The sequence below is a fragment of the Maniola hyperantus genome, chromosome 4, assembly GCF_902806685.2.
Source record: "Maniola hyperantus chromosome 4, iAphHyp1.2, whole genome shotgun sequence".
Lineage (NCBI taxonomy): Eukaryota > Metazoa > Arthropoda > Insecta > Lepidoptera > Nymphalidae > Maniola > Maniola hyperantus.
The window spans coordinates 3,617,785-3,632,325 of NC_048539.1; the positions used below are offsets into that span (position 1 = coordinate 3,617,785).

Genomic DNA, 14,541 nt, shown 5'->3' on the forward strand with positions numbered 1-14,541 from the left:
TGAACATTTGCAGCTCCAGAGGAACCGCCGATGCGTTGCCGGCCTTTTAGGAATTAGTTGGTCCGCCCCTTGAATAACACCATGTTGTAATCTAGTGGGAACACCACCGATTGGAGTTGGTTCAATAGTTTGCATGTACGTGGAAAGAAGGATGTGGCACAAGCAACGGACGGTCGAAGTGCACCAGACACCCAGGCGGTGAGGGTGAAATTGCTTACGGTGGCTCGCGGTGCGGTTGTAGAAAAAGGAAGGTGGAATGAGGTCAAAAAGCTCTTTAGAGCACTCCCCATTATAAAGGCAATAGAACACGCATAGAGAGCTTACGTCTCTGTGGTGTTTCAGGCTTTCCAACAAGCCGGTTAGTTACCGTGAAGGGGGAAAAATAGTTTTTCTGTTTGTAATTCTCTGTGGTAAATAATAATCAAATTTTTGAACAGGTTCAAGGAAGATCTAGAAGAGGTAAGACATCCTGTCTTTCATGCTAGCGTGCTCAAAATCCAGACTTAAGCGATAATATAAATAATGCCATAGTTCTTGAATTTACCAAATGTTATAAAATCAAAAATCTCATCCTCGTTCCGCTCACGCTTTTGTTTTGTACTAGCTGATGCTCGCGACTTCGTCCGCATGACCTACACAAATTTTAAACCCGTATTTTACCCCTTCAGGGGGTTGAATTTTCATAAATCCTTTCTTAGCGGATGTCTACGTCATAATCGCTATCTGCATGCTGAATTTCAGCCCGATCCGTCCAGTAGTTTGAGCTGTGCGTTGATAGATCAGTCAGTCAGCTTTTCCTTTTATAAATACAGATTAATCGATGCTCGCAACTTTGTCCGTGCCGATTTTATTTTAAAAATTCCGCGGAAACCCATTGAATTTCCGAGCTTTAATACATGTCTGTTTCCGGATTGCAAGACATCTCTATACAGTACCTAATTTCGATTAAGAAACTGATGGCCGATGTGCCGTGAAAAGTTAACAGATAAGTAGACAGATAAAACATTAACATAAACACGTCATTCGCATTTATAAAATTAATAAGTTATAATTATGATTTAATCTCACTCCGCTTTTCTCATTGAAAAGATGCTTTAAAAACGTAAAGTTTTCATACGGTTGAGTTCGTTTCCAATTGGCACCCAATTTTTTCACTTAAATTTTTATTTTTTTACAGCTGTCCGAGTTGGATAATAATGCCAGCGAAGCTCTAGACGGGTAAATATCAAAATAAGCATTTTACACGAGTTCACTCTCCAGACGGAACGCTTACCACTTAAGTACAAAGTTTTTTCAACTTTTTTTGTCGAAGACAAAAATAGTTGCGACGCAGACGAATCGATCGAAAACATTTATTTCTTTCAAATTTTTACACTTTTCCCCGTTGTGTAGGAAAGTAGCGTCTGACAAAGTGGAAAAGTGCAATTTATTGCAAGCTGACGCTTTTCTTTCTTTTTGCCAGCATGAACACAGTTTTTAGCTGTTCTGTGGTAGAACGTTGAAGGAGCAGACATAGGAGTAGACAAGGAAAAGTACGATTGTTTCACTGCCAAACACCGAACTGTTTATCCTTTCTTTCCAGATCGAACGAAGTAATGGTAATCTGGTATTACTTAACTATTATAATTACCTAATGAATTTTAGCTCTTTTATTGAATTAGCTATACTTTTTTTTAAATATTAGCCAAGTTAATTGCTGACTTATATTCCCCTTTCCGCTCCAATTAAGCGTTAAGCTTGTGCTAGGAGTAGGTACAACAATAGTGCAATGGGTGGGATTTGAACCGGCGACCTTTCAATTTCAGTGCGCTCCTTAAACCATTGAGCTATCGAGGCTCTAAACGATTAGTCAAAGTCAAAGTCAAAGTCAAAGTCAAATGATTTATTCAAAATAGGTAATAAATTACTCTTATTGATTGTCTGGTATAGTGTTAGATTTGTAAGATAATATAGTGGTGATAATTATAACGCAAACTTAAAACTAAAGCTACGAGGGTTCCAAACGCGCCCAGGTCTGAGAAGAGCCCACAACAAACTCAGCCGGGTATTCTTTTTATTATCACCACTTTACAAATTTATTGAAACTTATTAGAACTATCACAAAGTCGTTAAGCAACTCATTCCCAAGCTTGCTTATCATTTAAATAATCCTTTACATTGTAATAGGATTTTTCAATTAGTTTACGTTTTATGAAAACTTTGAACTTGTTGAGAGACATCTCCAATATGTCTTCTGGAAGCTTATTATAGAAACGTATGGAATTACGAGCAAATGAATTGCTAACTTTACTGAGCCTAGAGGCGGGAATTACAAGTTTATTTTTATTTCTAGTATTTATATTATGACAGTCACTTTTTTTTTTAAATTTATTTATGTTTTTATGTACGTACAGTAAATTTTCAAAAATATATTGATTATGCACTGTCATAATTTTAACTTCCCTAAATTTAGTTCTCAGCGACTCTCGTGGCCCCATACTGTATATGGCTCGAACAGCCCTTTTCTGCAGCACAAAAATAGAATTAATATCAGCAGCATTACCCCATAATAATATACCATATGACATAATGCTGTGAAAGTAACTAAAATATACTAGTCTCGCAGTTTCTATGTCTGTCAACTGGCGAATCTTTTTTACCGCATATGCGGCAGAACTAAGTCTGTTCGATAAGTTATTTATATGAGAGCCCCATTGAAGTTTTGCATCTAACGTTATTCCAAGAAAAATAGCGGTATCCACTAAATCTAATTCCTCATTATTAAGTTGCACAGTGGTTTTCACCTGCTTAACATTTGGTAAAGTGAATTTAATACACTTTGTCTTTTTCCCGTTGAGAAGCAGGTTATTAGCTTCGAACCACTGTACTAACTTGGTGAGAGAATTGTTTACTTCATCAAAAGTTGTTAAGTATCGATTGATTTTAAATAAAAGTGATGTATCATCAGCAAACAAGACTATCCCGTAATTGTCCTTAGCGAGGTAAGGAAGGTCATTGATGTAAATAAGGAACAGAAAAGGTCCTAAGATGGAACCTTGTGGCACCCCCATTTTTACAACGGATCCGGGAGATCGCTTTCCATTCACGTCTACCCTTTGTATTCTATCATTTAGGTAAGAACTCATCAATTCCAATGCTGCACCCCTAATTCCATAATGGTGCAATTTCGCGACCAATGTTTCATGATCAACGCAGTCGAAAGCCTTGGATAAATCACATAAAACGCCAAGCGCATCACGTGATTCCTCCCAGGCTTCAAATATATTTAGTATTAACTCAACACCAGCATCGGTTGTCGAGCGACCCCGTGTAAAACCAAACTGTTTGGTGTGAAATAAATCATTAATGTTGAAAAAATTAAGCAGTTGAGTTAAAATTATTTTTTCAAAGATTTTACTAAAAGTGGGTAGTACAGATATCGGTCTGAAGTTAGTGGGGTCACTAGTACTACCTGATTTAAATAATGGAATTATTTTACTATGTTTCATTAAGTCTGGAAACTCACCACAGTCAACACAATTATTGAATATTAATGCTAACTCGGGTGCAACAATATCAATTAATGATTTCACAACGTTAACGGAAATGCCCCACAGATCATTTGTTTTCTTATTATTAATTAATTTAAAAGCTTTGATAACGTCAGAGCAACTAACGTGACTGAATTCAAACATTTTATTACATTCAGGCACGTTATCCTCCAATAGTGAGAGAGCGGCGGCTGCTGAAGAGTTCAATGATTTTGTAGTAGAAACAGGAATATCTGTAAAGAAGGTCTCGAAAACGGTTGCAACCTCGGGGTCTGACGTAATCAACTTGTCATGATATTTTAGTTCAAAATTACAAGTTTTATGTGTCACTCTTCCTGTTTCTTCGTTAACTATTTTCCAGGTAGTTTTTACTACATTGGAGCTGTTTTTAATTTTTGCCTGGATATATTTTGACTTGGCTGCAATGCAATCTCTCTCAAAATCTCAAAAATCACAAGTCAGATCTATGATCACTCCTGGCGCGTCTGGGGATGAAGTGAGCAGCTCGTCGTACAAATTATTTATTGCCTTTGTTTCATGGCTTTGCAATTGAGACTGAAGGTCGTCAATTGTTTTCTGAGCTCTACTCAATTCATTCTCCAACATAGAAATCCTGCTAAGAGCCTCATCATATGTTTGGATGCACTGATTGAATGAGCCGACCGCCTCCTGAAGTTGGTCCCGTTCTTCCAGTACTATAGTATGAACATTGCTTAGGTCAGCCAGTTCAGCCTTCAATTGAGTGTTCTTTGTAATAATGGCTCTTAACTCAGCTTCACTGTCGTCTTGTTCCTTCAACAACTGCTCATTTAGCTGTTTCAGTGATTTTAGTTCCCGGAGGGCATTTTTTAGTTTCACTTGCTCCTCCATAGCTACTGCCCTCCTGGTTGTTGGTGCCATTGTGTATGTGTACTACTCTGAAACACACCAAATAATATATGTGGGTGAAGGAAAATAAAATTAAATAAAATAAAGTTTAAAGTAGGTATTACAGATATGAAGATGGAATGATCTTTGAAAACAGAAAAGAAAGAACAAAAGATTAAAGACTTAGTGAGATACTTATAGTTATTTGGTATATCTACACCCACACTAACTGGACCAAAATATTACAACACAATAATGTACTTAATTTGTAAAAAATTAGGTGTCAATATGAAATGCAAAGTTCATCACTTATTACTATTAAGTACTTATTAATTTATAAAGTTATTGTTTTGCATTAGACTTAGTATTTATTATGTATTGTGTAATGTTAGTATTGTCTGAGGCAATATTCGTTATTCTCCAACTATACTTCCACTATTTGTCAAGTAAGTGGAAAAAGGTTTTTGCCTAGTGTGAGGAGGGACGTGTCTCGATGTTCTCGAGAAAAGAAAGAGTAGTGAGTATAGTACCTAACCTAATTATGTAAAATAACATTGAAATACATAAAATATAAGAATAAGTTAGGTAATAGAAGCAATACTCCCCAAGTTTAAGCCGTTTATTTTCAAACACTCGGCAGCCACCCTCCGTTTAAATCCTTCTTCTGGTTATGTCGCTTATGTATAGCCGCATGTCACAGTTATTTACAGTATTTACAACCGCATAAATCTTATGATTATGTAAAGGTACTAGAGGTAGAGGTAAAGGTATGTACTAGATTATGTAAAGGTTTCTCCCTCTCTACGTCGAATTCCTCATGGATTGGGATCATTCCTCCATTCTTCCATTAATCGCAAAGTGATAAAGGGTTTCTTGGGATGATGGGATAGTACTGTGGAGGGTTTTCAAATTATTTTGCACACGACTTGACTACGATTTTTTTAACTGAGTTATACGATTATCGATTTTTTACGATTACAGTTTTAACGTGCTGTGTAATAAAGGAGGAAACGTAATTCGAATTTCCAAAGTCGGTCATCTGTTCAGTTAGAGACTTGGGCCAAGGTTGCTTACCCAGTACGATCTGTTTAAATAAGACTGATATAAGCTATCGTATAGGTATCTGAAGGTAAATAATAGAGATTGCATCTTACCAGTTGCCAACTAGAAGAAAAAGCAACAAGCGATCAAAAAGTAGTAAGTACAGGAACCGTGGCGTAAGTACGGAGTCGGATACGTCTGATACGTCCGGCTCTGACTCCTCGGACCACGAGAGGAATCCTGGAAACCCATACACCGTGTACGGGGACAAATATAAGCAGAATTGGTTGTGGAATCATTTTGTAAGTTCTTTTTTCTTAATTATTAGCCATAGGCATATAACCATAGACCTAGCCTCATGTGCAAGGTGCATGCTATTCTTCCCCGATGCTGTGCGAGCCTACTCTAAGTTTTTCCCGCAAGTTTACCAAGAAGCTAAGGGGGTTGCCAGATACTTAGTGTCGTGGCAACCCTCCGCCAGACACCCTAAACATTTAAACTTTAGAAATGTCTGGCAGGGGTTTGCTATGTGACTAAGTGTCTGACAATGCATGACGTGGTTTCTAATACTATTCTGAAGAAAATATTTATTACCTGTTATCTCCCAAAGCCACCATGATCCAAACAAATATGTAAACAAACGTTCCTCCTAGTGTTGGGGACAATACGCAGAGAAACTTTCAGCTTTTATAAAATAACGAAGGTCTGGCAGGCGCTGGCTCTTAGTCCATTTATGGGACACGGACACGTCAGCTCCATCGTAGCGTAATTAATTATGATCTATAAGTTATATAAGGAATGTAACAGATACAACTTAGTAAGTATTTCTTGAATAGAAGCAGGCGTTAATTTGCTGAAGTCCATGATACACAAGGAATAAAAACTTAATTCACACTACCGCCAAGAAGACAAATATATATGGCACATTACATACAACATACAGCATGCGATATGCACTGCCCGCCTCCTACTAAATATGCAAGAAAAGCAAGCTATACGCACCACGATGGAACACAACATAGATATTTTAAACATAAAGTATGTTTTACTTCGACACTGGACACCACTAATCGGAAAGTTACCTAGTAGATACCTAGTGAGCGCGAAGCCAGGGAAATTTAATAGTAGACCTAGACTTTTTTTATGTTGATAGATGGACGGCAGTCATATGAATATAAATCCATACGCACCGAAATTTGACAACCAAGGTCCGTCAGGAGCCGCTTTCTTTTTTGGAAGGAAATGGTGGTATTTCAACCAGGTTAGCAAATTATTTTAGCGTTTAAACTATCGTGAGTGATTTCTATTAGACCGGCTTTACTCACGTGAGTAACGCCGGCTTTACTCACGCGAGTGAAACTGGTTTCTTCTACATTTGTAATAGCAAATTATTTTAGCGTTTAAACTATCGTGAGTGATTTCTATTAGACCGGGTTTACTCACATGAGTAAAGCCGGCTTTACGCACGCGATTGAAACTGGTTTCTTCTACATTTGTAATAGCAAATTATTTTAGCGTTTAAATCGTAAGTGATTTCTATTAGACCAGCACTTCTATGAAAATTATTTCTTAGTGAGGGCACTAAGAAAGGATTATACTAGCAGGAAACCGGTTTAACTCACGTGAGTAAAGCCAGCTGTACCTACTCACGTGAGCACAGCCGGCTTTACTCACGTGAGTAAAACCGGTTTCTTCTACATTTATAATAGCAAATTATTTAAGCGTTAAAATCGTGAATGATTTCTATTACACCGGCTTTACTCGCGTGAGTAAAACCGGTTTTCTCCTAGTATAATCCTTTCTTAGTGCCCTCAATAAGAAAGAATTTTCATAGAAGTGTTTTTAAAGGAAACCATGCAAAATGTTCGTTGGCATGTCAATCAGTCAGTTTTTAGGGTTCCGTACCCAAAGGGTAAAACGGAGCCCTATTAATGTCACTTTGCTGTCTGTGCGCATGTGTGTTTGTCAATCTATCCACGTGGCACGGGCTCTAGCTCTTACACGAAGTGAGTTACAAACCTGAAAGTGAAACCTGAAGTGAGTTACAAATACTTAATTAATAATACCAAGATTTTTGTTTTGCAGGATGACTTTCAGCCACTAAATTAGTGGACAGTGAAGTACTTACAAAATATGAAAGTATAAATAAAAACTTATAATATAAGGTAGTGAAATTAAAATGATTCATTACCCAACCAAATAAATTGGTTTTTTTTTCAATTAATAACCCTGCTTCGCATTTTAACTACGTACGTACGTACGTTACTTATACCGATACGACTTAAACACAAGCAAGAGCCACTCGCCTTCGTGAATTGCAAGAATTGTAACAATTATGTTAAAGGTTACTTAACGATCCTGTAATATCTGCCATTCATTACCTCTGGAGTCTGGACGTCAAAGGTCGTGAAGCCTACAAAATCCACTAATGAAGTCCGACAAAGCCGGACCCTTTCTAACTGAAGAGGAAATGTCTCGGGGATTTATCTTTGTACATAATAATTCAATGAGATTTTTGGAGAAATTCTTTACCTTTTAATCCATTTTGCAATTAGCATTACAGCTGCTATCACTAGATAGTAGATACCCATATTATAAATGCGAAAGAGTGTTTGTTTGTTGGTTTATTGGTTTGTTGATTTGTCCTTCAATCACGTCGCAACGGAGCAACGGATCGACGTGATTTTTTGCATGGGTATAGTTAAAAACCTGTAGGGCGATTTCGTGAAACCTGCATCAATCATTATTACAATCTCAATTGTTGTGATTGGCTGAATCTGTGCTATTCTTGTTGCAACAATGCATTGTAGCCAATAGAGAGCAAGCGTCAACCAATCAGAGATGATTGCGATCGTGACATTGTAGCTGTCATTCTACCGCAATCGAGCAGCAGGAGTGATATAGGCTACTTTTTATCCCAGAAAATCAAAGAGTTAAAGCCTAAATCCACGTGGACAAAGTCTCGGGCATCAGCTAGTTCTGAATAATTCTATATAAATAGGTATCCCCGCTATCAATTACGATATAGCAACGGAGTCCACAGCTGGATATAAGTCTCTTGTTCACACTACCAACACATACAGTCCATGTAATGCTGTTTAAAATTGTCTCTTCACAAATCATTCCCATGTAGGTAAGTAGTGGAAGATAAATCTTAACAAAAGGAGTACCGGAATAGAGCCCAGTTTTCTAAATAAATGGAACGTGCCGCGGCGCTTTGTGTACCTCCCCATTGAGGTACAGACACTCCTTGCTAAATAACCTCTTTTCCCTGAGAATCCATTTATTGAACGACAAATGTTTGAAAAGAATCCCGCGCCATGGCTTTCAAATAGAGATCCCTGTATTAAAACGTATTTCTGTAAAAAGTTCGTGCTACCGACTTGATCATAGATAATGCCCGCGACTTTGTGTGCGTGGTTTTAGATTTTTTTAAACTCCCGTGGAAATTCTTTGACTTTCCGAGATGAAAAATAACCTATATTTCCGTCTTCGGGATGTAAGTGAGCTTTATCCATACTAATATTATAAATGCGAAAGTGTGTCTGCAACCGTGCAATTGATTTTGACTAAATTTGGTACAGAGGTAGCTTGCAACCCGGGGAAGGACATAGGCTACTTTTTATCCGAATATTGCATTAAAAATAGTTTTAATTCATGGGGGTTCCCATACAAAATGGGAGGCTATCTGCATACTTAAACAAACATTAATTATATTAGTCGTCATCTTAAAATTATAAAGACAAGTAAGAAGAAAATATGTGTGACGTCTTTTATAATTCCCACACTCCTGATTTTTAAAACATTTCTTATTGCTGGAAAATTATTTTGTAAAACAAAATCCATCTTTCAAGCACCGAATAATTTTATAGCGCATACCAAATTTTATTTCTACTTTCAAAGAGAAATGTGTCTACGGAATGCCGATAAAACGTCTCCTTTAGATTCGTGAGTGCATTTGACAATAAATGATACGAATAACATCTCTAATGCTGCGTGCACATTGATTTCTGACGCCTGATCGTCTTTTCTAGCCCTAGCCTTCATATTTTACTCAATACACTAACACAAACAAAACATAACGAATGAAAACACAACGAAAATAATAATGTACCCGACAGTAACTACTTTGTTTCTTTATGTTTAACGAAAATACTCAATCTTATTCTAAGTACTATAGAATTCACAAATGCTTTCGTTTCAAATCGCTCCAAAGCGCCTCGATGAAAGCCTAAGTTGCAAAAAATCACATGCTCAGCTGCTAAAAAGAAACGATTGCTCAGAGCCACGACAGGAGTCAATGAGTGTGAAACCTTTTAGTTCCGTACAGAGATGAAAAAATACGATGAATTGGAAGCTATTGTCGTATTGTTAGGAATTCGGGATTGAATCTGGTGGCCAAGTTTCCGTGCCAGTGATTGTAGTTTGGATGTTCAGGGAGGGAGGGGTTTTACACATTATGTAAAAATTCAACTCTCTACCTATTACAGTTCATGAGCTATAGTCCGCTGACAGATAGACAGACGGATGGATATACCTAATGGAGGCTTAGTAATAGGCTTAGTTTAGTAAAAATTAATTGTTTCATGGTGCAGCCAACCCAGTCTTTGTACAATGTCTTGTGAACGAAACACATTTTCTGATAAATTCTAAAGTGAAATGTGTAAAAGGCAGGAACTGCAGGCAGGAAACTCAGCAAAGCACGTGTAAAGGCGTGGTTAATGGATCGATTCGGAAACTTGACATTTGACAGGTTGACTCTTTTACACTGTGCACTTTATAGCCGGGTTTCACAATAAATTCGGTTGCATTTTCTAGTTCTATTTTCTAGAAGAACTACTGTGAGTATTCTGAAACTAACTAAAGTATTTTACCACATGATGCTCACGACTTCGTCTGCGTGGGATTTAGATTTGTTGAAAACACCGTGAATTTTTTATTTTGTGGGATAAAAAGTAGCTTTTGTTCGTCTCCGGTTCCAAGCTATCCATCCAAATCGGTTAAAGAGAATGGGCCTTTGATTTCCGGAATATAAAATTAAACTACTACCTGAAGCCCGCGACTTCGTTCGCGCACTTAGGTTTTTAAAAATCCCGTGGGAACTCTTTTATTTTCCGGGATAAAAAGTAGCCTATTTCACTCTCCAGTCTTCAGGTATTTAACTATGCCCATACAAAAAAACATGTCGATCTGCTGTTCCGTTACAACGTGATTGAGTGACAAACCAACAAACCAAAAAACCAACAAACCAATAAACCAACAAACAAACACACTTTCGCATTTGTAATAAAAATAATATAATGGGTAGGTGCAAAGGGCTTGGCACTTTCGCCTACAGTATAATATTATTGGGTTATAAAATTATAATCCTTTGAAATTCTAGTAAAATAACGAGAATATCCAATTAACAATAATAATAATATTAGCTCGGCAAACACAGAAAAAGCTATTTCACGGAGTTTGATTCCTAATAGCATGCAAAACAATAAGGAAGTTTAAATGTTGAGGATTTTAGTTGGAATGGCGGAGTAGAGCATTTGCATTGACAATGGCTGCGAATATCAAACTTTTCCTAATGTTATTAGTAAGTTATTTTTTTTAAATCTTTATTTATTTTAAGGGGACTCAGTTCGGTGCTTTCTTCATACAAACGTAGGAGGGAAATTACAACAATATTCGATATTGTACGCACAAAACTAAGAATTATATCGATTTATCTCGTCATTATCTAGGTTTATTGATATATAAAACATTGAAAAAAATATTGATTTAAAAGTTACGAGGCTCAAAAGATTCCTATTTTAACACTAAATTAATGACAACTTTGGGCGTAAATAAATAAGATTTGGGATATGAAAATTCTAAAACAATTTATCATTAGACGTAGTTTATTTATTCATTAGTTGAAATAACTTTACTTTGCAAACATAAATTCAGCAGTTTTTTCTCAAAAATACTTTTCCTAAACCCTTTTCGCGCGCTAGATTTCGGTGAAAATCATCGTGCCTCTCAACTTTCTCATACAATGTCAAGTGAAAAGCAAACATGTTACCCACGTGCGCTGCCAATTTCGGTCGAGCGTCCTGCGTCACCTTAAAGGGATTTTTTACAATACTAGATGATGCCCGTGAATTTGTCCGCGTGGATGTAGGTTTTTATCCCATGGGAACTCTTTGATTTTCCGGGATAAAAAATATAAAGCCTATGTCCTTCCCCGGGATGCAATCTATCTCTGTACCGAATTTCGTCAAAATCGGTTAAACGGTTGGGCCGTGAAAGGCTAGCAGACAGACAGACAGACACACTTTCGCATTTATAATATTAGTATAGTAAAATGGCACCGCCTCATTGGTGCTTATGCACCAATGCAACCTCAGTGACGTCTGGATTTCAAACGGGTCGTTCCATTAGTATCTAAGAGGTGGCGCTGATTTATTTGGTTTCTAAACCGTGAAAATATTTGTTCACTCGTCCATATCTTATCATTTATATAGATAGTCATAACTGTATTATTTTATAACTAAGTATGATGATAACGACACAGAACAAAATCTTAATTGCTGATAAAATTAATGAGTTAATTTTGTAGAGACGCAAAATATCGGCAAACTTATTAAAAACACGGACGCGGCGGGTATCCGACGTCTACTTGACAAAATTGTTAGACGCCGTTCATTTTCCAAGTACTAACTTCAAATTAATAAATTTCCTTAATATTGAGTGTGAAATTTTGTTATTATGATTGACGTCTAATGATGAAAATCGTTAACCCAAACGCTTGACCGATTCGTCATTGATGCAGATGATGAATGAACTCAATAAAAATCGATTAGTAAAACCTGATAGGTTGCATTTCAAATCTTGCAACTTCTTCAACAATTTTGCCCACTACTTAGCTGGGTCTCCTCTCAGAATGAAAAGGCCATAGACTGCCACGCTGGACCAATGCGGACTGGCAGACGGTTCTGACAGGCATGCAGGTTTCCTCGCGATGTTTTCCTTCACCGATAAATCAAGTGATATTTTGTATTAAAAAAACCGACCAAGTGCGTGGCGGGCCACGCGCAGTGTAGGGTTCCGTAGTCACAATCCTCGAAAAACAGATATAACTCCTTAACCTGTAAACCCTACTTAGTCCTGATAGTTTTCCTTTAAAATTAATTATATATACTACTGCTGTGAATTTTTTCACGTTCCACTACTATTTGGCTGATAGAGAAAGGGGGGGGGGGGGGGACACTTGACTGTAATATAAATTTGCACTTTAAAACATCATATTTTACAAACGGATCTAGAAATCGAAAAATTATGTTCCCACACCCACAGTATTTTTAAAAGACCTATTCAACGATAACCCACACTATGGGGTAGACGAGAAAAAAAAATCATCTCCACTTTACACGTAGGGGAGCTACCCTAAAAAAATATTTAAGTATCACAATTTTATTTCACCACTTTGTCGGCGTGATTAATATTTATACCCATGCCGAATTACAGATTTCTAGCACTAATAGTCTCTGAGATTTACCGAGGACGGACGGACACACGGACGGACATGGTGAAACTATAAAGGTTCCTTGTTTACTACGGAACATTAAATTTAACTCTCATGCAGAATATAATTGGAAGTGAATCGTTTCAGAATATATTCGTATTTGAATGTAATGGAGTCAGCTGGCGGCGACAACTCGAACATATTGCTGTAAGACACCTACTCGATTATTAAATTTTCATATTCACTCAATTTTATTTTCATAGTACCAACGTTCATTGAAGAAGAATCATTTTCTTCTTCTTCTCGAGTCGACGGTCACCTTAAGGTGGCCATCATGGTGAAAAGATTAGTCAGCCTACTGATTTTGTTTGTGTAGTGCAGCGACGGTAGTGCTGCTTCCAGGGACGCCGGGTGCTTGTGATCTTTATAAAACTAAACATCACGCGGGGAGGCTCTTTTCATGTCCCCAGAAGAATCATGATCGTATTCATCATCATTCGTGATCATGGTGCGTATTGCTTGCCTAGTGGCTGGTTTTTCCTGCATGGTTAGCAGTGGGAGGGCGGGCGGTGTATTTCGCATGCTGCATGTTGCATCATACAGATTGGTCCTGTTTCAGCGGATTATAGCAAATTAAGCTTTTGGTTCATTGTAGAATCATGATCTTCCTCATCATACCCATAATCAGCCCATTATTGAACACAGGTCTCCTGTTAGAATGAGAAGGATTTTGGCCACCACGCTAGCCAAGGCCGACTTCGCACACCTTTGAGAACATTATGGAGAACTCTCAGGCATGCAGCTTTCCTTACGTTGTTTCTCTGCACTGCTAAGGTAAATATGAAAATTTACAGATGCGTGCCCGGGATCGGACCCCCGACCTCTAGAGTAGGAAGCGGACGTCTTAATCACTAGGCTATCACTGTTCTAATAAAACTTAGAAGAAGAATAAGGGTATTGAAATACTGCAGCAATTAAAATTGAGAATTGTATTTTCTTAGCAAGATATTTGGTAGGGTAAAGATAAAAAGTATGATGGCCATGTAGGTATAACTTAAGTACCTTCAAGGCGAGAGGCATCTTCTAGGCAAGCGCGTTCCAACTTAGACCTCATCATTGCTGTCCATAAGGCACCATTGTCGTCAAGCGTAACTTGTACTTAAGCCTATCGTGCAATAAAAAAGATGGTTTCTTTCTCAATAATAAACGACAACTCAACCACATTTTTGTAAACTTAAAATTCCAGACAAACGTACTAATCGATCGCAAACTTTTATTTACAGAAAACAAGACTCGAGAATGAAGGAACATTTAACCCTTTACCTTCTGTAAGTACTCTAACCTCCAGTCTTTTGTTAGGTAGGTAAGTACATATTATGAACTAAATGTTTTCTTTTGTTTCCTAAAAGCACTCCAAGGTCTCAATAGCCACAGGGACGCAGGTTCAATCATAGTCGGTTCCACTGTTTTTGATATTCTTAATATGTATTAAAATAATAGGAATTTCCTTTAATTAGTGTAGGTAAAAACACTTTAATCTGAATTTCTAAAAGTAAAAGGTGACTGTTTTATCAACGCACAGCTCAAACTACTGGACGGATCGGGCTG

At 37.4% G+C, this 14,541-nt stretch overlaps 1 protein-coding gene across 1 annotated transcript in view; it reads left to right on the forward strand.

Moving 5' to 3' along the window:
• Positions 1–14,541, forward strand: part of LOC117981967 (uncharacterized) — a 29,379-nt gene that overhangs the window by 4,779 nt on the left and 10,059 nt on the right. The window contains exons 6-11 of the mRNA XM_069498441.1: positions 96–198; positions 438–459; positions 1,178–1,218; positions 1,583–1,598; positions 5,555–5,740; positions 6,592–6,699. Coding sequence (XP_069354542.1) covers positions 96–198; positions 438–459; positions 1,178–1,218; positions 1,583–1,598; positions 5,555–5,740; positions 6,592–6,699 — 476 coding nt within the window. The remainder of the gene's footprint in view (positions 1–95; positions 199–437; positions 460–1,177; positions 1,219–1,582; positions 1,599–5,554; positions 5,741–6,591; positions 6,700–14,541) is intronic.